The sequence below is a fragment of the Rhincodon typus genome, chromosome 30, assembly GCF_021869965.1.
Source record: "Rhincodon typus isolate 14 chromosome 30, sRhiTyp1.1, whole genome shotgun sequence".
Taxonomy (NCBI): domain Eukaryota; kingdom Metazoa; phylum Chordata; class Chondrichthyes; order Orectolobiformes; family Rhincodontidae; genus Rhincodon; species Rhincodon typus.
In genome coordinates, this window is record NC_063361.1 from 20,321,299 (window position 1) to 20,346,655 (window position 25,357).

General features: G+C 39.2%; 1 protein-coding gene across 10 annotated transcripts in view; it reads left to right on the forward strand.

The window, feature by feature from the left end:
* The window catches only part of hdac5 (histone deacetylase 5), a 323,514-nt gene that overhangs the window by 260,294 nt on the left and 37,863 nt on the right, over window positions 1-25,357 (forward strand). For all 10 annotated transcript variants that reach the window (XM_048614512.1, XM_048614511.1, XM_048614514.1 and 7 more), the window contains 3 exons: window positions 5,715-5,848; window positions 6,600-6,720; window positions 7,101-7,150. In XM_048614512.1, the coding sequence (XP_048470469.1) occupies window positions 5,715-5,848; window positions 6,600-6,720; window positions 7,101-7,150 (305 nt within the window). The remainder of the gene's footprint in view (window positions 1-5,714; window positions 5,849-6,599; window positions 6,721-7,100; window positions 7,151-25,357) is intronic.

Below are 25,357 nucleotides of genomic sequence, written 5' to 3' on the forward strand. Positions count from 1 at the left end.
TTTAACATAATACAACCTACCAAGGCACATTTCGGCATGTAATCATAAATAAATTTGATATTGAACCAAAAAATTAATCTTTAGAGCGAATGACCAAAACTCTGACAAAGAGGTAGGCTTTAGAAAGATTTAGAAATAAAATTCCACAATGTCCAGGCCAAGAAGACCTAAGGTACAGCCATCAATATTGTGGTAAAGGGAGTTCGTGGTGTAGATAAAGATAGATTTAGGACTAGACAAGATTAGACATAGGAACAGATGAATTTTATTGCAACAACTTAGAGCAGACTTGTTTTTCACACATACATACCTTTGTAACCTTGTTAATTTTTCTCTATGCTACTGGAATGCTTGTTTTCTGTGATGTGAAGAGATGCTGTAAAATATTATGAACCATGTGAGACATAGATGATGATTCTTTCAGTTCCCAAATCATTAGATGCATGTGGAACACATTGAGTCTACAGTGAAAATGTAACCCTTTCAACCTGTCAGGTATCATACAAGCAGGTAGTTGCTTGGTTAAAGTTGATTTAGAGAACTTGTGCGCCATTCTCCTGCCAAATGAGCTTGTGAGGGAGGTGCTTATTAGAGGCCATGACCAGGGTCGACAGACAAAGAGTTTATTTCATAAGTCTGTTTGAGGACCAGTGTGTGACAGGACTTGCCCTCTCCCACGAGCCATTGGTGGCCTGTGCATCTTTTGCCACCAGGACCTGATTACCATGAAGATGTCATTGATTGTCATGGAAAAACATTTGATTCACTGGCCTTCAGAGAGTCAAATCTACCACCCTTATCTGTTCTGGTAATGTGGTTGACACTTAGCCATCCTCTGAAATGGCCTAGCGAGCCACTCAGTTTAAGGGTAGCGAATGTTGGCCTGTACACAGCTGATGAAAGAAAACATTTTTAAAAACGTTTAAAAAAAGCAGGTAACTGAATGTGCAGAGTATTTCTTGAATGATGAATGGTTGGCAAGTGTAGATGTGCAAAAGGATTTGAGTGTCCATGTTCGTAAGTCACTGAGGGCTAATATGCAGGTGAAGCAAGCTGCCAGGAAGGCAAAAGGAATGTTAGCCTTTATTGCAAGAGGATTTGAGTACAGGAGTAGTGAAGTCTTACTTCACTTGTATAGGAGCTTGGTTAGGTCGCATCTGGAATGTTGTGGGCAGTTTTGATATCCTTATCTCAGGAAAGATATTATTGCCATAGAAGGATGACCACAGAGGTTCACCAGACTTGTACCGATAATGGCAGGACTCTTGAAGAAGAGAGATTAGGTAAACTTGGCCAGTATTCTCTAGAGTTTCAAAGAATGAGAGGTGATCTCGTTGTAACCTACAAAATACTTAGAGATGGACAGGCCAGATGCAGGCAAGATGCTTCCCTAGTTGGGGAGTCTACAACCACAGGGTGTAGTTTAAAAATAAGGGGGATTCCATTTAGGATAGAGAAGATAATTTCTTCTAGTTGGATGATGGGGAATCTTTAGTCTACCCTAGAAGCTCAATGTTTGAGCACATTTAAATTTTGATTATCAAAGGAGTAAAGGAGTATTGGGATAGTATGGGGCTAAAAAGACTGAAGTATTTGATCAGGCATGACTGTATTAAATGGCGGAGCAAGCTTGACGGACTGAATGACAAGTCCTGTTCTTATGTTCCGAACTGCTTGTGGGCAGCAAGCAGTTTTTTTTACACACATAGAAACTGAAAACTGCAGATGCTGTAAATCAGAAACAAAAACAGAAATTGCTGGAAAAGCTTAGCAGGCCTTGCAGCAAGTGACCCCGTCACCCCTCTTCCCCCCCCCCCCCCCCCCCCAACACGCGCGAGCATACATGCGCACGCACACGTGCATGTACAAGCGTGTGCATGCACACACACACACACTCTCTCCCTCACACACGCATGCGTACACAGACACACACACACACTCTGCAAACAAAGGACAACTTCCAGCTACCTTGAATTGGCTAAACAGCACTTTGTTTTCCACTTGAAATTGTGTTTGTCTTCTGGCCTCTCCCTCTCTGGGTAGTAAAAACTCAACTTAGTGAATGCTATTTTTATCCACTTAGGGCATGTGGGCTTTGCTGGCTGGGCCAGCATTTAATGCACATGCTTAGTTGCATTTTAGAAGATGGTGAGTGGCTTTCTTGGCCATTTCAGAGGACAGAGAAGAGTCAAACATATTGCTGTGGCTTTGGAGTCAAATGCAAGCCAGGTTGGCAGATTATTTCCCTCAAGGACATTAGTGAACCAGATGGCTTTAATGACAATCAACAATGGTTTCATGGTCAGCATTCAACTTCTTTTCGTTCTAAATTATTTTAAAATTCAGAGCCATTAAGCTGTTGACTCCCCTTCATTAATTATCAACAGATAACTAATCTGGTCGTTTAGCTTAAGTCAGATGATTTATTAGAAATGTGCTTTAACCTATGCTTAAAAAAAAGAGTTTCTGACCCTTTAAAGAGAAAGAAAAGTCACCCTCACGGGACCGGAAAAAAAGTTTTTAGCATATAATTTTATAACTCTACTTCCTAAATAACATATTTTAAACCTTCATCATCTTGAAAATTCAGCCTATGTTTGGACTTTGTTGGTACAGGGTGTTCTTGAGGGGGAAGGAGGGCTGGTTGGTGGAGACAAAGTGGTGGATGCTGTCAAACAGCTATTGTGGTTGTCGGTGGCTCTGGTTAGTGTTCTGCTGAAGATGTTAGACAGTGTGGGGAGAGGCTGTAGGTCAGAAGGCTGGTAGTAGCCTTATGTGGGAGGGGTCAAGGTCGTGCCAATACGCCACCAGTCAGGTAAGGTAAGGTACTGCAGCAAACAATGTCGAAACAAATGGTGTGATATTTCTAATCGTAATAATTTACTGACTTCAAAGCAAAATGATGTCAAATGGGAAACGTTAAACATGGACTGCCTGTAGCTTTTCCAGCACATCCATAATTGTTGCATCCCTATTCCATTCACCAGACTCCATAATTCATCTGTTCCCACTCTGACTATTTGACCTTTTGAGGAGGGTGCTCAGTCATATGTGTTATGACTACTATGCAACTTCTCATCCACTGTCTTCTTTTCCTATGAATATTCATCACAGAGCACATGATCATTTGAAATAGAAGATGCCTCATTTACTTTTGTAAACTTCTTATAGTCTCAGATTTTGCAATCAGTTCTGATTTAATCATGAGGGATGCACATATTAGTTTAATTGTTGTGTTTGAAATGTACTATCTCAACAAGACAACACATTACCTTCTCAGAATCCTTCTATTCCATATGACCCTGTCTTTTGTGGTATACTAAGTTTCTTAATGGAACTCTGTTAAGGTGGTCTTTCACCATACATCAGTGAACTCTGAACTTTTTCTGAATTTCAAACTGCATGAAGCCCATCTCTCTGCATGTAATACATGTGAATGTTTGGGAAAATTAAAACTGATCATGGTACATTCTAGGTCAAGGCAGTTATCCCAGAGGTCAGAAGGGAGTTCAGGATTTTGCTGTTGACTAATTGATACAGAATATATTCTCCAATCATCTAGAGTGAATTATTCGTATAATTTGTAGCACCCAGAACAGATGGTTGTGAATTTGCAGTTTGGTCGAACAAGTAAAGTTGCATATCACATTTCATTTGTTGCCACACCATTTTTCAGAGAGCCCATTGCTAAAATGACATTAAGTGGCAATATTGATGTCCATGATTTTCATATTTCACATGTCACGAAATGTGTCATTGGCAAATTCCCCTCCATTAACATTTAGAAATGTCGCTGGTATCTCATGTTCAGCTCTTAATTTTTTCTATGGCAACTTTTTTGTTCAAATAGATTTTATTGAAGCAGACGAAATCTGGCTATGAGATCTGTAAAATGTAGTGTGTCCCAAAGTTTGAGATCCCTGATAACTACCTTCTTAAGTGGAAGGCTTATAATGGACTTGGTGGCATCCTTCTTTGCTCGTTGCAAATTTCGCACTTCTCACTGCTGTCTTCTGTAAAGTTCATATATTGTTCCTCAGAATTCTCCTTGTCGTGTCATTTTGAAGACTGTAATTCTTCACTTTGGGTGGTTCCCTGCGTAATAATTCTTTGAACCACATCTGAAGCAACTATTTGTTCTTTGGGTATTTCTGGAATTCATTCACCTATTATTTTGAAACAAATTTTGTTTTCTGCTGCATTGGCAGATTTGTTAAAGGTAATTTAATCCTCGTTCTGCCTGTCTTTAATCTTTCCATTGTAACAATGCTTGTATCCAATATCTGGACCATTACAAATTCTAACATTCATTGAGTCCTTTCTTTTATGTGTTACTGTAGAATATCCTGTTTGTTCCATAAAAGCTTGAAGAAATGCCTGTTGTCCCAAAAAATGTTTCAAGAAGCATACATTTGATTCAGCCAGGTCTCCTTCCCTGAGAATTAAAGACTAGTATCTTGTAAATATCCACCAATTTAAACTCCAGCACTGATCCAGGATTCCCCATATTGAATTTCATCAATTCCTTAAGCAATCTATTCAAGTCCGGTATATATTCTTCTCTTGCTTTAGAAAATCTATTCATTTTGGCCCTGCCTCATGGAATTTGACAAGTCATCTTCCTTGTACATTTCATCCAAGAATGTAAATAGGAAGTCTAACCTTAATCACTAAGCTACTGTTGGGAATTTACGTCAATGAAATATTTCTGATTTTACTTCTGTTAGGAAGCAAAATCAAGTCCATTCCTTCTTTTGCCTTTTGTAGGGAGATAACTTGTGTCTGCATATTGACTACATTCTTTCACTGGTTATGTGCATCACACGTTAAATACCTGGAAGAGGAATTGCACCCCAACAGCTTACACTTGCTTTCTCCCATTTTGCAGAAAGGCCACCAAGAGTTTGGTTTCCTGCATGAAAAGCTTTTCTTAGTTTCCAGCCTTCATTTTTATCTAAACATCCTCAGTCGGAAGGCTGTAATGTGGCTCGTGGTTTTTGTTTAATAATGCTCTTCTGAAACACCATTAAATGTGTTATTATGTTAAAGGCACTATATAAACTTACAGTGAGTTCAAATCATATCTGTTAATTACTTAACAATGCCATTCATTGAGGGAGCATTGATACATGAGAAATTGATGTGCCATATTAGTGGGTAATGAATGCTTTAGAATCATAGAATCTCTACAGTGTGGAACCAGGCCCTTCAGCCCAGCCAGTTCACACAGACCCTCAGAGCATCCCAGCCAGACCCATCCCCCTATAACCCACCTAATCTACACATCCTTGAACACTATGGGCAATTTAGCATGGCTAATCCACCTAGCCTGTACATCTTTGGACTGTGAGAAGCAATCGGACCAACGGGAGGAAACCCACAATATGATTTATTATGGAAATGTAGAAGGGACTTTCTCTTGCACCGAGCCCTCGTCCAGAATCAAATTTAACACTGAATCATCCCTGTTAATGCTAGAAAAACATGGATAGAATAGTTTATTCTGAAAATATACAATTTGCAGATCATATATTAAATGTATCTGAACTTCTTCCAGTTGATTACAAAATGGAGCCTGCAAGTCCGTATTAAAAGTAAGAGTGTGTTGACTCATGTCTACTGGTTCAAAGTGTTGTTGTATGTTAAACAAAACTATTGTTAAGGCACCAACTTCTTCTAGTATGCTACGTTCTGTTAATTTCTTTCTTGTCTAGGTTTAGTTTATGACACTTTCATGCTGAAGCACCAATGCACTTGTGGGAACACTAACATCCATCCAGAACATGCAGGGAGAATACAGAGTGTCTGGTCCAGGCTTCAGGAAACAGGATTACTTAACAAGTGTGAGGTGAGAAAAAAGGGAAAGTGATTACTGTGGATCAAAAACTTTCCAAAATACTAAATCTTGAAATAAGTATTGTGAAAATAATACTTAATTTGCTTTCCCATATTTGATTTTCGCAAAAGTTTTTGAATACATCAGCCTTGGATACGAAACTTAAATATGCATATTCGTTCAAGTAATAACAAGTTCAATTGAATACAGTTGAAAAGAGAGCCTGTTATGAAGTTATGTCATGAATTGTATGTGAAGGACCTGCATATCAGCCAAGAATCTCAAAACTGGACTTTAAACATGATTTGATTCTTATTTTAAATGAACTGTCAGAGACAACAAAAATAACTGAGCAACTAATTTACCCTGTCCTGATCAGCTATCGGGACCATTCAACAGTGGTCGCAAAATACTGATCCTTTTGCTATTAATTGGAAAAGAAAAGGAAGATGGGATATGACAAAGGATTTGAACTCCTGTCGCTTCAATCTTGGACTTTATGTAAGCTCATAATGCCTTGTAAAGATCATGATTAAAATCTATAAAGGAGAATTCAGTTTATCCTCAATTCATATGCCAGAGGGTAAATTTGCTGTACAAACTTGTATAGTTGACAAAAATATAGCAATCATTTTAATGAATCCATTTGAATGGGAAATAGGAAAACATTCTTGTCCAGTTCTAAGTTTGCGCAATGTTTTCATTTTGGTGAAGAAATGCTGCTACAGTCACCAAAGGGTTAATTTTCTGTACTTATTTGCAGAGAATCCGGGGTAGAAAGGCAACTTTGGATGAAATTCAAACAGTGCATTCAGAACACCACACATTGTTATATGGCACCAGCCCTCTGAACAGACAGAAGCTGGATAGTAAGAAGTTGCTAGGTAGGTAGCTGCCACATATTTTAATTTACATGCAAAGAGATCAAAGAAGCAACATGCTTATAAGTCAATGTTTTTAACGAGTAATGTTGGAATTCTGTTTCCATAAGACATTTGTTTACTGATTTGGAGGAATTATATTACTATATGATATGTTAAGTAGGCTAAGAATTTTCAGGTGATTTAATGAACTTACAAAATTGAGTTGTATGGATGATGACTATTGAACATTTTAATTTGAATGCTTTAAAATTACAGTTAAATATACCCAAATAGTGGTTAACTATGTGTTATAAAAGATTTTCAATTACATTCCAGTCAATGAAAATGAAATCAGTCTTTCACCATTGTCTGAAGAGTATTCTATTGGCATGTTTCTGTAGGGCCTATTACACAGAAAATGTATGCACTGCTACCCTGTGGTGGACTTGGGGTAAGTACAGCTAAGCACAGCTCCTTGTGTTTTCATTATGCTTGATTGATACATTTGATGTAAAGTAGTGCTACCATGTTCTGTTTATTGTCCTCGATTAGTAACTTTGGGATCTGTTAGTTGATGATAACATATTTGGCATTATAATTGATGCCTACTAGTATACTTGCTGTGGAGCACAGTAGATCGAATTAGCCTACTAAAAGTAGAGTACTTCATTTAACTTTTTCCAATGCGGCATCTGAGAATGATTGTTGCTTTCAGATGGGTTTGCCACACCTTGCTTTGGCTGTCTTTTAATTCTGTCTTTTAAGTGGTATTCTGCATTCCCATTAGTGAATATACTTGGAAGAAGTCTAATGCACTGCATAAAATGATGTCTTGTATTAAGGGTAACCCTTTGAAGATTGCAGTAATTTTTTCTTGTCTTTTTCAAAATGTTGTACAATGTACTGAGTTCTGCCAATTTTCATGTGCAGTTATAAATAGATCAATTATATACTCATCTTTGTTACGTTTAATTTTTAATTATTTTGAACTTGGCTTGCAACAGTGATAAACCAATTATACAGAACATTTTAGACTCCTACAAGGTGGTTTCTACTGCACTCCAGTGAACATCTGTTGTTCTAAGCTATCTAAGTCATAGTCATTCTCACAGAATAATACCTTAAACAATGTCCCAGATGCCACCATCACCATCCCTGGGTACGACCTGTCCTAACAGCAGTACAGGCCCAGTAGAGGTGGCGACACAGTGATGGTATACAACCAAGAAGGAGTTTCCCTGGGAGACTACAACATTAACTCTGGACACCATAGGGTTTCATGATACCAGGTCAAACGTGGACAAGGAAAAGTCTCACTGATTACCATGTACTCTTTCAGCTGATGAACCAGAGCTCCTCCATGCTGAACACTGCTTGGAAGAAGCACTGAGGGTGGCAAGGATGCAGACTTTCCTCTGGATGGGGGATTTTAATGTCCTACTCGAAGTATGGCTCAGCAGCAGCGCTACTGATCGAGCTAGTCAAGTTCTAAAGGTCATTGCTGCTAGGCTTGGTCTGCAGCAGATGGTGAGGGAACCAACAAGTGGGAAAAACGTAATTAATGTCATCCTCACCAATCTGTCTGCCACAGGTGCATCTGTCCATAATAAAATTGGCAAGAGTGACCACTGTACAGTCCTTGTGAAGACAAAATCCCATCCGCATTGAGAATATCCTCCGTAACGTTGTGTAGCACTAGCACAGAGCGGAACAGTCTTCAAATAGATCTAGCAAATTAAACTGGGCACCCATGAGGTACCATGGGTCATCAGCACTGGAAAAATCATCCTCCAAAATATTCTGAAACCGCATAGCTGGACATATCCATCACTGTACTATTACCATCAAGTCAGTGGAACAACCATTGCTCAGCGTAGAGGACATGCACCAGGGATACCTAAAAATGAGGTGTCAACTTGCTGAAACTACAGGACAGAGCTACTGATTGTCAAACAGCATAAGGCAACTTGTGATATAAAGAGTGAAGCAATTGTGCAACTATTGGCCCAGATCTATGATCTGCAACCCTGCCACATCCAATTGCAAATGGCTGTAGATAATTCACTGGAGAAGGAGACTTCATAAGTATCCCAACCTCAGTGACAGGGGAACCCAGTATCATTGCGAAAGGTGATGGATTCACAACAGTCTTCAACCCGAAATGCTCAGTAGATGATTTATCTTGGCCTCTTTCAGAGGTCCTCAGCATCACAGCTGCCAGTCTTCTGCTAATTCAGTTCATTCCAATGATATCAAAAGACATAGAAAATAGGAGTAAGTGTAGGCCATTTGTACCTTCTAGCCTGCTCAGTCAATTCATTATGATCATGACTGATCATCCAACTTGGTAGCCTGCTCCTGCTTTTATTCCATATCCTTTGATCCCTTTATCCCCAAGTGCTATATCCAGCTCCTTGAAATCACGCAATATTTTGGCCTCAATTGCTTTCTGTGGTAGCTTGAACTCAGTTGTCTTCCAGCAGGGTGCACTGGATACTGCAGAGCTGTAGGCCCTAACAACATTCTGGCAATATTACTGAAGGGATGTGCTCTAGAACTTGGTGTTACAATACTAGTATCTACCTGACAATGTGGAAAACCGCCCAGGTACGTCCTGTACACAAAAAGCAAGACAAATTCGACATGGTCAGTTATCACCCCATCAGTCTACTCTCAATTGATGGAAGGTGACCTTGTACAGTTCGATCAAGCAGCACTTGCTTGGCAATAATTGGTTCACTCATGCCCAGATTGGGTTCCACCAGCTTCTGACCTCATAAAGCCTTGCTTCAAACATGATCTAAAGAACTCAGTTCCAGAAGTGAGGTAAGACTGACTGACCTTTACGTTAAGGCAATGTTTGATGAACTGGAGCAAAACGGGAGTCAATGGGAATCAGGGAGAATATTATATGCTGATTGGAGTCATACCTGTTGCAAAGGAAGATGATTGTGTTTGTTATAAATCAATCATTCGCTTCTAGGGCCATCTCTGCAGGAGTCCCTCAGGGTACTAACACTTTCAGCTGCTTCATCAATGACCTTTCCTCTATCGTTAGGTCAGAAGTGAGGATGCTCACTGATGATTGCACAAATGTTCAGCGCCACTCGGAACTCCTCTGGAACTAAAGCAGTGTGTGTCCGATTGCAACAAGACCTGGACGGTATCTAGGCTTGGGCTGAGAAGTGCCACACAATTGCTTGTACGTATAGCAATGGCAACATGCCTTTACGAAGAGCACTACGTACAGATACCTAAGTGAGCAATAAATTTAAAAAAAAATTGTGTTTTGCATTAGGTCAAATATCCTTTATTATATTTGAAGCTTGATCTGCAGTATTTTATCATAGTTGCTTCCGAGTCTGCGTTGTCTGTAAATTATTGATATTAAATATTGCTGAATGCAGAAGTAAGGGACTGATAAAGGATGCAACAAAGATTGTTCGTGCAGAGTGCTTTTGTAAATCCTGTAGGAGAAGTAAACAGTGAACCAGAAACATTGTTTTACTGGTTGACTGCAATATATTGTGCTCACCTTTCTTCTACTTTCCCTCATCCCTTCTTCATCAGATGTTTTGTCAGCAAATGAATGCCCTTGTTGCTCTGCTGCACCCAACCACGATCCTCTCTGTAATACATGTTGTTCAAAATGTAGCACCTTAACAATTATCTAACAAACTTTGTGTGGGATTATTGTAGAGAGCCACAGGATTTTTACAGGTGCCTGAACCTTTGCTTCAGTAGCTTAGTTGTATTTTATGATGTTCCTGGTAGTTTGTATTTGTATCTGAACTATTCACATGTCATGGGATTGCAGAGTGATATCATCATAGTGTGTATACTGTAAAAATAGCAGCCATCCTTTTCCAGAAGGGTGGAATTTTTGAATCTTACAGGATGAAAATGGTGTGGCATCTGCCTGCTTGTCTGGGAAAACTTCTAATCCTTCTGCAATGATAACAAACTAGCTATATATTAATTCGATAATCTTCCTTCCTGTTAACAAAACCTGCAGGTTGGTCTTCTGATGCTTTGATTGTTAGGTCAGTCCAGTCTATGATGGCCAGTGCATGAGAGAATTTCTTGCAGTTTGAATGTTGGTGTCGAGGGCAACGGTAAGAGATTGACTGAAGATGGCAAAGAAGACATTGGGGTTTTGCTTGATACAGGATGTACTTTAAATTGGGAGATATAGGTAATATCTGTCATAGGAGACAAAGCAACTTAAAGCAAAAGAAAAGTTCAAAGCATTTGTGACTTTGACAACCACTGGCAAAGAATAGCCATCTGTGCCAGCCGGTAAAACATCCTGTTGTGGGAAGGTGCATAGGTCGACAATAGTCAGCCTCAAGAACTGCAACCCCCTGATGCATTACTCCTGCAAGATATCCATGTAAGTGAATTTTGCCCAATAACAACCCATTGCCAACTGCTATTCTTAACAAACCCTTCACGCTCCTTGGCCTGCTTGTTCAATTGGCTTCTCCTTCTGCACTTCGTATAACTGTTCCTTGATTCAAAGCAATACAAACAGTAGAAAGAAGAAATCTCCATGATGAGAAATACCTAGGAAATTCACTAAACACAATAGTACTCAAATCCCCATAGATCTTAATAGTTGCAATTGAGCCCTTTCATAGTGCTTACTAGAGTAAACTAACCGCTTTGTGAAGTTACACTTGCAATTTAGCACATTGGATGCTCTCATTCACGAGGCACTTTCCAATTGCTACAGAAAATCTGGAATTAAATAGAGGCTAATGGAAGTTTGTCTAATTACTTTTCACCTTTTTAAACATCATTGAGCTAACTGACACATCAACTTTTAGACACTGAAATTTGATGAGTGTTTTGACTCACTGTACACCCTGTATGACTGTACGCACAAATTTGAGAAGATAGCCTAAATTTGTGTGGGGTTGGCTGTATAAGATCAGGGCTGCAAACTGTGCATCACCCTCAGTAAATAGGGTTATCAAATTGTACCTAAAGTTTTAATGCAGCTATACAATGTTACAATAGGACCAGTGAAATAGAACTGAATATTTTGGTTGCGTCATTTTCATTGAGTTTCCCAGATAGTGCATCTCCACGAAACCTGATGTGTTTTCTCCCATGTTCATTTCAAAGTAGTCTCATTAACTACCTCCTCCCTCTGGTGTCTCTCTCATCCAATTCTAGTCTGATTCTCCCACTCACCAAAGCAGGAGGTACTTCCCAACACTGGGATGTCATAGACTCCTTGACACTGATGCAATCTTTAAAAGGCTATTGTGCATCTGGTCAAGTGCTGACAGTCCACAGATACCTTGTATGTTTGACACATTTGCCCTGGACATACTAGATGAGGGAAGAGGGCTTGCTGCTTTGCAGACAGGGGCCTGGACGCCCTAGTAGACAGATTGGTGCAGATTGGTGTTTACCCCAGGACCAGAGGAGGCCACATCAAACTCGTATCAGCCTGGTCTGAAGTTGTCACTTGGGTCAGTACAGTCTCAATCGACCAGGCGATTGCACAGTAATGCCTTGTGACCATCCTCTACTGTGCCATTGTAAATGCCACCATCATCTCTGCGACCACTCACTCACTCTTTCCTTGGTACTGCACCAGTAAGGCTCATGCTCTACCTTCACTATAACATGCAACATCCCTTCCATCGCTCTTACCCATCCCATACCCCATCACCACTAACTTTGCATAGCCTCTACGTTTCCTAGTCACTCAGTGGGGACATCTCTCTATCTCTGCACACCTGCACTTGCACTAGCAACTATGTCATCCACTTTAATCTCACTCAAATCCTCCTTTTCTCACATTGTACAAGAAGACATCCCAGAATAAGACAGAAAGAGCCAAGATAGGTGATGGGGTGCTCAACTTTCAACTCCTTACCGCAATGAAGAGAGGAACCTGACCCTGACTGGCCCAAGTGGCTGGCTGACTGTACCTAAACCCTTGGATTGATATGAATGCTGTCTTGACTTACTGTGCCAGCTGTCACCAACTAAATGTTGTTTCCCTAACTTAACTGAGGACTACTCATAGACTTTGAGATACCAGCATCTGCTTGCAACACGTGCGGTGTGATAACCACATTGGTGGCGGGCACATGGTGCAGTTATGAGATTGCCATAGCACTGTGCCATAGAGTTACATGTCCATCCACTTGACTGAAAACTGCTGACAAGCATGAAGAGCTACATGGCTTTGTGTCTGCGTTAAACTGCAAAGCTAAATTAAAGTACTGTGCCTTTAAAGTACCGCTAAAGTGCAAGACGAGGCAGAGATGCCAGAAGTATCTTAGTAGGCACTGTGAGAGTGAGCACAAGGAGAGCAAGCAAGGCTGCAAGACGCTCCCTGGTCTAGTCCCCATGCTGGTTCACTGCCTCTGCACACAAGTTGACCTTGCAGCATTGCAATAAACGATACCAGTGTGTTACAAAGCACAACAGTAAAGTGCAGAAGCCTGGTTTAAGGGAACAGAGTTGTGCCACGAAAGTGTAGTGAGACTGGCATGTATAGGATACCAAGTTCCATAGATGTAAAGTGCATGTGACCACTGAAATGTTGATACTGGGAAGTCCAGATAATCAAGTTGTGAGCTGGAATCATAGTTACATGCTCAGTCTTTTGTGTTGGGAATTCTTGATTTCTAATTTCTATCCAGTGGATTGGAAAATGAGTGCCTTTATATTGTTGAGGCAAGATTAGGTACAAATGAGGACGATAACAAGCGATTACATTCATTAATAGATCGTAAGAACTGCCGAAGCTGGAGTCTGAGATAACACAGTGTGGAGCTGGAGGAACACAGCAGGCCAGGCAGCATCAAAGGAGCAGGAAAGTTGACGTTTCCGGTCCGGGACCCTTCTTCTTCAGAAGAAGGACCCCTTTTTTTATGAAGAAGGGTCCTGATCCGAAACGTCAGCTTTCCTGCTCCTCTGATGCTGCCTGGCTTGCTGTGGTTCTTCCAGCTCCACACTGTGTTATCTCTAACATTCATTAATATGTGTCTCACCACTCACGACCAAGAATATTGTCTTGACATTTAGGACTTACTTGGAAAATGCAGTCTCATCATTGAGAAAGGCATCATTCAGTATTTCTCAAGATTCTTCCAATTTCTCAGCATAGACCGTGTCATTCAGGGCCTGGGAAGCAGTACTTTGGAGCACTGAGAATTGCACAGGAAAATGTGACTGATAAAGACCTGCTGTCCATCTATTCTCAGTCAGTTGTCAGGGGACTCCTTACTCATTTGGTACCGTGTGGTCCCCTGGAAGAGGTAGAAAAAAAGTCAAAAACTCAAAGTCAATTGCCATGGAGGGTGAACATCTGCTAAGCTCCTCTCCAATCTCTCGGTAATCGAAATTAATCTAGGAGACCAAATTGAACATCTTGTACCACTTGGATGGTATAGTCTTTGTCTCTAGACATTTTTGCAGTTTGTTACAATTAGAAAATCAGATTTTCTGTATTAGGAAATCAGTTGTTTTAGGAAACCTTTTTTGTGTAGCAGAGAGTTCATGATTAAGATTAGATCCAAATTTGTACATCAAATTTATATGTGGTCCAAGAGCACCAATCGTGCATACCTGTTATTAGGTTACTCTGCTGATCTCAGATCTCCTTGTGATCTGTCAGTGAAAGACAGCAAAAGGCAGTTGTGACATTTTGGCCAATTTTACATATTCGGAATATTGAATTCACGACAGCATTAGAAAGATAAAAAGTTTGTGCGTGACATGCCTTAAGTTCACAATGTCACCTCAGAATTACACTGCTGCCAACTTTGCTTTGTTGAAACAGGCAGCAGCAATCATGACCAAATTAAAAAGTACTTTGGTACACAATTTATCTTTCAAAAAAAAATTCAAGGAGCTTAATCTTGACAAAGCCATGTACTATGGTAACAAAAAAAATTTACATCATCTCGAGGGATGCAACTGAATCTAATTATTTGGTCAGATTGTCTGCCATTTGAATGTACTCCAGGGTCCTGCGGAGTTGATAATACTCAACAGGCCCTGTATGACTTTGCTCATACCATTCCGCCTTATAAATTTATATTCTAAAATTATTTTAACTTTGTATCACCACAAGGTAATGAATTTATTTTTAATTGAAAAATGATGCATCTAGCCAAGGAAAGAATTTGATTTTATGCCAGCAGTTTGACTTCTAACCCTTCAGTTTTTATATTTAAATGACTTACAACCTTTCCCCCAGTCGCCATCACAGCCATTCTATTTCTTAAGCATTAAAGCAAAGTATTGTGGATGCTTGAGATGGGAAATAAAAGTAAGTGCTGGAGAATCTCAGCAGGTTTGGCAGCATCTGTGTGGAAAATTTCAAAGCAGTGTCAGATTAGATTGAAATGTTAACTCTTTTTCTCTGTCCAGAGGTGCTGCCAGACCTGCTGAGTTTCTCCAACACTTGCTATTTTTTTAAAATTTGGGTCCAAGTTCAGTTTTGTTTTTAGTTCTGTAGTTTAGCTGGAGACTCAAATTCCCTATTCTTCAAAAGATTAAAATAACATGCTAAAATGGATACACCCTGTATGTCTTCTCCCTTTCTTTCATTCACAATCCATGATCAAGTCTTTATCATAATAGCAATTTTTAAATAAAAGGCCATTGAGAATTAGATGTAGATGTGCATAAGTTATTAAAGTTGGTCGGACAAGTGGAGAGAGTTTTTTTTTTTTATTTATTCATTTGTGGGATGTGGGCATTGCTGGCTGGCCAAGCATTTATTGCCTGTCCCTAGTTGTCCTTGAGAAGGTGGTGTTGACCTGCCTTCTTGAACCACAGTAATCCACTGTGGAGTGGTTAATAAAATGTACAGAATGTAATAGGCTTAATAATAGGGGCATGGAAAGCAAGAACAAGGAGGTTATGCCGAACCAACATAAGACACTAGCTAGATTACAGCTGGATTATTACATATATTTCTGGGCAGGAGGTTTTAAAAAATGGATGTGAATGTGTTGGAGAGAATGGAAAGAAAAGGTTTAGAAGAATGGTTCCATGAGAAACTTCAGATAGGAAGATGATTTGGAGAAGTTGGAACTGTTTTCCTTGGAGAGAAGGCTGTGAGGAGTTGTGATTCAAGTTTTCAAAATCATGAGACGTACAGACAGAGTAGGAATGAAGAAACTGTTCCCACTCAAAACAGCATCAAGAACAGCTACACAAGTTCAAAGTGATTTGCAAAAGAAGTAAATGAGATTTAAGACCTTTTTCTAACAGTTCAGGACTGGAATTCTCTGCCTGAAAGTATGGCGGAGCAAGTTCAATCGATACATTCAAGAGAATATTAGATGATTAATTAAATATAAATAACATACAGAATCTATGGGGAAGGGTGGGAGAATAGCACTATGTCATTATGCTCATTCAGTGAGCCAGTGGAGCCATAATGGACCAAGTGGTCTCTTTATGCATTGAACGATTCTGAGTCTTCTAAAGTTCTTTCACCAAAAAATGGCTCCTGTCTATCTACTTTGACCAATCATTGAAATATAAAAGTCTATTAGTTATATTTTGACAACAGCAAATGCTTACGTTTCACAAATAAGTAAAATTGGATAGGTTTTGTATATTCGTAATTTCTGGTGACAGCAAGTTTAAAAAAAGTCGGCTATTTTACTAAAACTAAAAAAGGCTGAACTTTGTTCTAGAAATAAAAATATACACCCTTTTTCAACATGAAAATCAATTTAATCATAATTAAAATAATCTAAAATTCATGTTAACTTTTATATCATATATTTATTTTATATCATTGAGATTTTTATTGTTCAGTTGAAATGGTTTTCACCAGCTAACAGTATCAAACGTGACACAAATGTGTCTTTTCACTTTAGTCTGAGCTATCTTAAATCATCTTTGCTACCCAGGCTGAAATTGGTAACATACTAGCAATCAGCAGTTCTGTGACTGTGAAACCGAATGTCACACTTCATCCTTTGCCAAATTGTCAGATTTTAAAGCTGTTGTGACACTGATTAAAGATGCATTTCTATTTTAATGGTGTACTCTCCACAATAAGTACATTTTATAAGCAGAATATTAAGTTTGTCAATGACATAAGTGACAAGTCATTGATGAGCTAGCTAAATTTCAGCATAAAAATACTGTAAGTACTGATTTGCTCAAAGTATAACAAAAACAACATTGTTGTAATGTTAGTATAACAAGATTTTCTAATAATTTTGTTGTAGGTAGATGGTACAGAAGTGCAGTTTTCTTCAAATGAAGCTGTGAATAAAATCGTATGGTTTAGTTCAGCAAGGAATCTATACGTTAAATGCGCCATGGAGAAGAAGAGAACTTAACTGTTATGGTCTGTTATGTTAAGGAAGGTTGCAACAGAGAATTCAGTGCCCATTTTGTTTTAGAACGTCACATTCAGGTTTGCAGTAGAACTGAGCAGAGAGAAATGGAAAAGTTGGAGAGATAAAGCATAGCACAATACAAGAGAAGGTAATGCTAAACTGAGTAGGGGGAAGTCATTTTTTTTAATGAATTTAAATAAAGAAATAATGACAATAGTCAAGAGTAGTCAGTCTAAGAATGAAGGAAAACCCTCAGTAAAGTCATTGAAATTACCATTTTAAACTTGTTCTATTTAGTCTGTATTGAGTTCTCTAACGAATGTTGTACTTCACTTGCATTGAATGTTAGAAGACCAGGTTGGAAATACAAAGCAGTATCATCATCTCAGAGTGAACATATAGTAGTGTAAGTGTTGAATTGTTCAAAGTATATCAGTGTTGCCAAGTAATTTAGATGTAGGTGGAGAGTTTTTCTTCCACATTCTTGAACTCAAGTTAGTAAAGTTATTTGTCTTTCAACTCAGCAAGGATGTATAAGTTAAGCATACTGTGTAAAAGAGAAAGAATCACTGTTGTCATCTGCTGTATTAAGTATGATGTCAGGAGCAACAGGTATTCTGAAATCTGAAATATTAATTTGACTTTCCTCTTTTCACATGATTTATATTTCCAAACTTGGTTTTCATTTCAAATATCCAGCTTTTTTTTTGCATACTAAAAGCTTGTGTAGTATTAACATTCAGTCAATTACTTTTTTTAAAATTTGTGACATTCCTGTTGAATTTTACACTTTTTACTCATTTAGTATATCCATTTGTAGAATGAGTTCACTGGCATTTCTTTCTTCTATTCAAATTGTTCCCATTCTGCATAATCCCACAGTATTTTTGTTCTTAATTTGATGGATTTGTTATAATGAATGTGCATCATTATTAAATCCACTGAAATTATATTCAAATATAATGAGGTTTGAGATGAAAATGTTTTCTAAAACTGATTAGATTACGTTCACCATTTGTTTCAAGTTGCCTGCACATCCGATTTTCACTCACCAGCATAACATGATCCAAAGCCAATGTCCAATGTTAACAAGCAGTATGCATTGTAGATTCTGTTGCATTATCAGAAACAACTAAATAACAATGGGACAGAGATCATTTCTTTTGAGGGAAAATAAACAAAGCTTAGCTATGAACACTCTTTTTAATTTTAGTTAAATCATTATTTTCATGAAGTCACAGCTGTTTTATAAAGGCTATTGCTAATGATGTAGCTTCAAATGTATGAAACAGATTGTTTAGATTTGAAACCACATCAGTTGTAATGTTTCTCAACTGAAAAGTTATGATGAATCTGTAGGACATCTGGGTTGCAAACAGTGAATCTATTGCATGAGGCTTTCAAAGCCTCAAGGCTTTGGCACTTAAATATCTGCCAACATATGAATAAAACTTTAAAGTAGTTAAAGTAATATAAATCTGGTATTTGGATTTTTTGGCATGGTTTTCAAAATTTCCTTAGAATGTGCTGCATGAAGCCTCCAGCTAGGCTAAGCAATGTAACAGACCGGACAACTAAGACCGTTTCAAACATGGTTTCAAATAATTTGTTCCTCTGAAATATATCATTTTCTTTCATAGCCTTTTCTCTTAGTTTGTAGTGTAGCCACCATGCCTATCACGACTCGACGAAGAAGAAACATCTCTTTTGAAATTTCAAACTACAGCAAAATGAAGTACAATTCTCTTGATATGTTAGATATGAAATAGATAAATTAAGGTCAGCTAATAATATCTAAACTTTCTCTTGACTTGCAATAAGAAATATATTTATTTTATCCTCACTAAAAGTAAAATGCTTCTGATGATATTGGTTAGAACATTCATTACAATGATTCAGATATGCTAGAAAACATGCTAAGTTACATGAGGCATTTTCACATTTCAATTTCAGAATGATATGGCCTCAAGTTTTATTTTAATGTCATACTGGATGTCTGCTAGTCAGTCAGTTTCATTACTTCGCCATTGTTGCAATCCCAGATGAGACCCTCAATTGTAATGCTGTCAGGAGAGATCATTGACTTTTTTTTCCAATCCAGGAGAATGGGTGTTTGCTAAAGAAATGAAATTGCAGTATTCAAGGTGTAAATCAAAAGATGTAACCCAAACAAGATTAAACAGGAATCTTAATAACTAGACATAGTCAACTACATTGCCAACTTTAAAGCCGCAATGAATTCAGTCACTTTTAATTTAAACCGAAGTCTTTAAATCACACTGCCTTCTACACCCATTTTGACTTGCACCTCAATTCAAATACTGATCAGACTTTGGAAAATTAACCACTTATTTTGAGTGGTCCTTTGTTAGTTTTTGGACCTTCATTTTACTTCCAGAAAAAAATTTTTCATCAAACCACCTCCAACCTCATATGATTGCAAACTTCCCAGACATCTCAACCTTTGGTCAGAGCTCTTTAACCTGGAGTTTTGCATCTGAACTCTAAAATCCCATGTCACTGTCCCTTCCCCCTCATATACTTGCTGTCAACTTGGCAATCTTAGAACACAGAACAGTACAGGCCCTTTGGCCCACGATGTTGTGCCGACCTATTATCCTACTAAGGTAGATTTACCCTGCATATCCTACATTTTACTATCTTCCATGTGCCTATCCAAGAGTCATTTAAAAGTCTCTAAAGTATCTGACTGCACTACCACTGCCGGCAGCGCATTCCACACGCCCACCACTCTCTGTGTGAAGAACCTACCTCTGACATCTCCCCATACCTTCCTCCAATCACCTTAAAATTATGCCCCCTTGTAATAGTCATTTCTGCCCTGGGAAAAAGTCTCTGACGATTCACTGTATGCCTCTCATCATCTTGTAAACCTCTATCAAGTCACCTCTCATCCTTCTTCACAGCAATGAAAAAAGCCCTAGCTTCCTCAACCTTTCCTCATAAGATCTGTCCTCCAGTCCAGGCAGCATCCTGGTAAATCTCCTCTGCACCCTCTCTAAAGCTTCCACATCTTTCCTGTAATGAGGTGACCAGAACTGAACACAATATTCCAATTGTGGTTTAACCAGAGTTTTATAGAGCTGCAGCATAATCTCATGGCTCTTAAACTCAATTCACCTGCCAATGAAAGCCAACACACCATACGCCTTCTTTACAACCCTATCAACCAGGGTCGCAACTTTGAGGGATCTATGGACGTGGACCCCAAGATCCCTCTGTTCCTCCACACTTCCGAGAATCCTGCCATTAACCCTGTATTCTGCATTCAAATTCGACCTTCCAGAATGAAGCACTTCACACTTTTCTGGGTTGAATTCCATCTGCCACTTCTTTGCCCAGCTCTCCATCCTGTCAAGACCCGTTGCAACCTACAACAGCCCTCCACGCTGTCCACAACTCCACCAATCTTCGTGTCATCGGCAAACTCACTAACCCACCCTTCCACTTCCTCATCCAAGTCATTTATAAAGATCACAAAGAGCAGAGTCCCAGAACAGATCCCTGTGGCACACCACTGGTCACCGAGCTCCATCTACTACCACCCTCTGTCTTCTAGTGGACAGCCAGTTTTGTATCCAGACAGCCAAATTTCCCTGAATCCCATGCCTCCTTACTTTCTGAATGAGCCTACCATGTGGAACCTTATCGAATGCCTTGCTAAAATCCATATACACCACATCCACTGCTCTGCCTTCTTCAATGTGTTTTGTCACATCCTCAAAGAATTTAATAAGGCTTGTGAGGCATGACCTGCCCCTCTCAAAGCCATGCTGACTACTACTAATCAAACTGTGCTTTTCCAAATAATCATAAATACTATCTCTCAGAATCCTCTCCAGCAATTTACCCACCACAAAAGTAAGACTGACTGGTCTGTAATTTCCAGGATTATCCCTATTCCCTTTCTTGAACAATGGAATGACGTTTGCCACCCTCGAATCTTCTGGCACTACTCCAGTGGACGGTGAGGATGCAAAGATCATCGCCAAAGGGGCAGCAATCTCTTCCCTCGCTTCTTGTAACAACCATGGGTAAATCCCACCTGGGCCAGGGGACTTATCTATCCTCATGTTGTTCAAAATTTCTAGCACATCCTCCTTCCTAACAACAACCTGTTCGAGCATATCTGCCGGTTTCATGCTGTCCTCACAAACATCAAGGTCCCTCTCACTGGTGAGAAGTGCATTACTCTTCTAACCAGCACAGAAAATTTCAGCTAAACTCTATTTGAGAGGGATGTTTTCTCTTCTGCAGCCAGCTTCTTACAAAACCTAAACTGTTTGAATATAGAATCACTTTATAATTAATTAATGCTGACTTTTTTGCCCTCTCTTGTTTACCTCCAAAGCATTTTAGATATTGATGAAGCTATCAGGAGTCATAACCTCATGGAACTGAGTTCTTACAGGGAGCATCACTCAACACAAGATACAAGTGTTTCCCCAAAATGCTGATGAACCATCACACCATTGGTCATGTTAAAACCATAAAATTATGAAGGCAACAGGGATGCATTCAGCATATCTGTAAGAGAAGCTAATATTTGCCTCTAGGTTTCCATTTGTAGCCAGCTGTTGTGCACACAGTATAAAAAATCACAAGGTGATGCCATATGGACCATGGGTGCGCAGTAAGTCGACCATAGGATGTTACAAAACAGTATGTCCCAGTGTAGAAAGTGGGTATTTTTGGAATCTGTGCCACTTTCTTCTCTGCTTCAAAAATGGTTTATGGTAGAGAATTCAATACTTTAACTAAACACTTAGGAAAATAATAATAATCAAACCTATTTTTATTGTATTGAGCTTATTTATCTCTATTAATTTCTTGCTTACTCTAGAAATCAGCAAGAGACAACTTTGTAAGTTGCATACAATTTTTGTCAGGTACATCACATCACCTTTAATGAAGAATCAATGTTGTACACTTGCCATTACTTTTCTGTTGCTTATCTAACGGAGTGTCCAAATCGCAGGAATATTTAACTATGGCCTAGCCAAGGTCCAACATTACCTTCTTGCTCTTATGTTAATTTTCAGGTTTAATGATCCGTACCTTATGAATAAAAGTGTCTATGGCAAAGCCTGAGAGAGGATAGTGCATACATTGCTAATCACCCCAGCGTCCATGTCATCAGGGGCTCAGGACTGACCAGCACCATTTTTCTGTTACCAATTAGAGCAATATTGACATTGTACTTGACAGTCCAGATTGATGAGGAGTTCCTCCTTCCATCAACATCCTGTCTCTTTTGGCTCAATCAAACACAGGCTTGTTCCCCTCCTGCTTTGAGAAACCTGTGATTGGAGGAGCAACTGGGAAAGTAAGTGGCTGTGGTGTGTGCGTCGCTAGGGTTATCATCAGCAGGACCAAGCCGCAGGGATTGCCACCCGGCCTTAAGGGGAGACTGTTGATGGTAGCCATATCTCAAGAATTGCCAGGACCCTGATTCATGAATTGTTATTAGTTGGGTCTGGGAGCTGCTGCAGGAATTGGGAGTGTAAAGACGCTCTAAGGAGAAGATTGCAAATGGGAGGAGTCGTGGGAAGGAGCAGGTTGTCAGTGCAGGGTGAAGGAGGCTGCAAGTGAGATGGCTGCGAAAGAAAATGCTGCAAGTGGGTTTGGGAAGGTAGAGACTACAAAGTAAAAGGGAGAAGGAGGCTGCAAAGGAGAGAACATATTTAAATACATCAAGAAAAAGATTATTAAACTAACTTGAAGCCAGGAAAACGTGAAATCACAGAAGTAAGAAATTTCTTGCAGATGACTGTGAAATCTCAAGCTTAAAGGTGCTATATTCGGTAACTACTATCTCTGGAAAATATAGTGAATGCAACTGTAGTGAAAATGTGTCAGTTGTCAAATTTAAATCTTTAGATTTGAGATTGCATTACCTTGGATTCAAACCTTGCCATGATAGTTAAGGAACTTTAAAACATTAAAATTGAATAAATCTGGAACAAAAAGCTAATATGGTGTCTACAAATCTACTGAATTGTTGTAAAAACCCATCTGGTTCACTAATGTCCTTTGGAGAAAGAAATTTTCCGCTTTTGCCTGGACTAGCTTGTATATGACTTCAGACCCACGATAATGTGATCAACTCTTAACTTCCCTCTGAAATGTCCCAACAAAATACTCATTTGTATTGAAGAAGGCAGCTCACCACCATTTCCCTGAGGGGATTTAGGGAAGATAATGAATACTGCTTTACCGATGGTATTTGTATGCCATGAATGAAATTTTATTCAAAAGAGGCTTCCTCTGATGGTTTGTCTTTAAATGTTGTTTAAATTTTGTGCGGAGAGAGGACAAATTGCATGAGTCAGCACTTGATGAGCAAGTCAGCTTGCTCATGCAGGTCCCCTCCCGCCCTCCTTAGCTTTTTTCCTTTTCATTTTAAGTACTCCTTCTAACAAAACTCTTAGGCTACACAATATCAAAGACTTTGAAATCTATAGCAACCATATCTTTTGCAATTCCACTTCTTTGTTCATTCCAAAGAATTGTATCAGATTTGGGAAACATGACCAGTTTTTATAAAACTATCCTGACTGAGTCCAGTGAACTCGGGTTTCCCTATTGCTTACCAAATTAATCTGTATTAGAGACCCCAATACTTTATCAAACTGAAGTAAGACCAAATGGCCTATAATTTTCTGTCTACATTTCGTCTCCTATGTGGAAAATAGAAGTAGTTTTAACTCTGAGAAGAGAGCTCAAAATCAGCCCAGATTAATGTTGATTGTAAAGATATTAATTCAGTTGTGTTTGGACAGGCCAGTCCTTTAATGGCAAAGGATTCCCTAATATTAGATATTGAGATGCCATTCTGCACACCAGTCAGGTTCAGTTCATAAGTTGTACTTCTGGGAAGTTTGTATAATTCTTATCACATCTAATTCATGCTACATCAAAAGAAGGAATGTATATAATTCTTAAGCATAAGATTTGGTTATTGGAACAGATTGTTTACAACCATAAAAAGTTGAGTGAACTTTGTTTTCAATATTTTTGCCTTGAAGGCATCAGGGCGAACACCGGAAAATAGCCAAGCTCCTTCGGCTGAGAATCTGGATGTCTACAGATATTATGGCTACGTGAGCAGGTCGGATGTTGGGTATTCTGCAACAAGTAACTCACCTCCTGACTTCCCAGAACGTGTCTGCAAGACACAAGTCAGGATGAGTTGTCTGGGTGAATGCAGCTTCGATAACACTCCAGAAATTTGACACCATCCCAGACAAAGCAGTTTGTCTGGGTTGTCTGTTTCCTTTTTTTAGGTGACTGACTTTGCTAAATATGCTGCACTGCTGTTCTGTGGGGAGGCTGCCCCTGAATGCAAACCTTTTAAATTGCAGCATCTCCATTTTGTCAGCTGCCTAACATGGATTCGGCTGTGTTGTTTTGTTTTTTACCCAGAAATTATTTTCTGTCTCCACAATTATTATGCCTCAAAAAACTTCTGATCGCCTGTAAATATTTAAAATGAATATTCTAGCTTTCTTCCTTTGTTGCCACATATCTTTAAATATCTATATTCCTTTAACTGTTCATTGTTGTGGTGAGTTGGAGTTGGGGATGGTGTTTTAGGGTGATAAATTGCACAAGTCACTGTTTTAAGTGCTACTTGCTCATGCAGTCACATCTGTGTCCTCCCATGGTAAGCTTTCTTGACCAAGGAATTTGTAGTTTAAGAACTGGGGCAAACCTGTTCAAATTCCTGGCTGGCAGCCAGTCTCTAGGAGCTGATCTTATCCTAATTGAGATCTGATAGTTCACGTCTGTTCAAGAAGCTCGCTGAACTCTACTAGTCTTTAGAAGTGGGGAGCATAACACAAGAATATAATTATTCCACTATTTTTCACCTTTGAAGGGACAGTGGAGAGGAGCTCTCCAATCTTGTAACAATTGGAGTAATCTCACCACTCTCTGTCATCAGCAAAATCACCAAAATCACCAAAGAATCCATCTGAACCACTTGGTGATCTCAATTAGGATCTGCTGCCAGAGAGTCAGTGAAGTTTTCGAAAAGGTTGACGAACCAATGAATATGGTGTTTTCAGTTAGACAGCTCCAAACTAAATGCAAATAACAACACATCTGATCAAGGCCTTCGACACAGTCACCATGAGGGTCTTACTACCTAGCTACCCTGAAAACAACTTCACCATGATTTTGGCAGTTCCATGACAGCATGCATTTGTGTGTTCTTGATGGTGGTGAGCCTATTAGTCCAGTCCCAGTCACCGCTGCATACTAGTGCCTGCCCTCTATAGCAACGTTTTCAATAC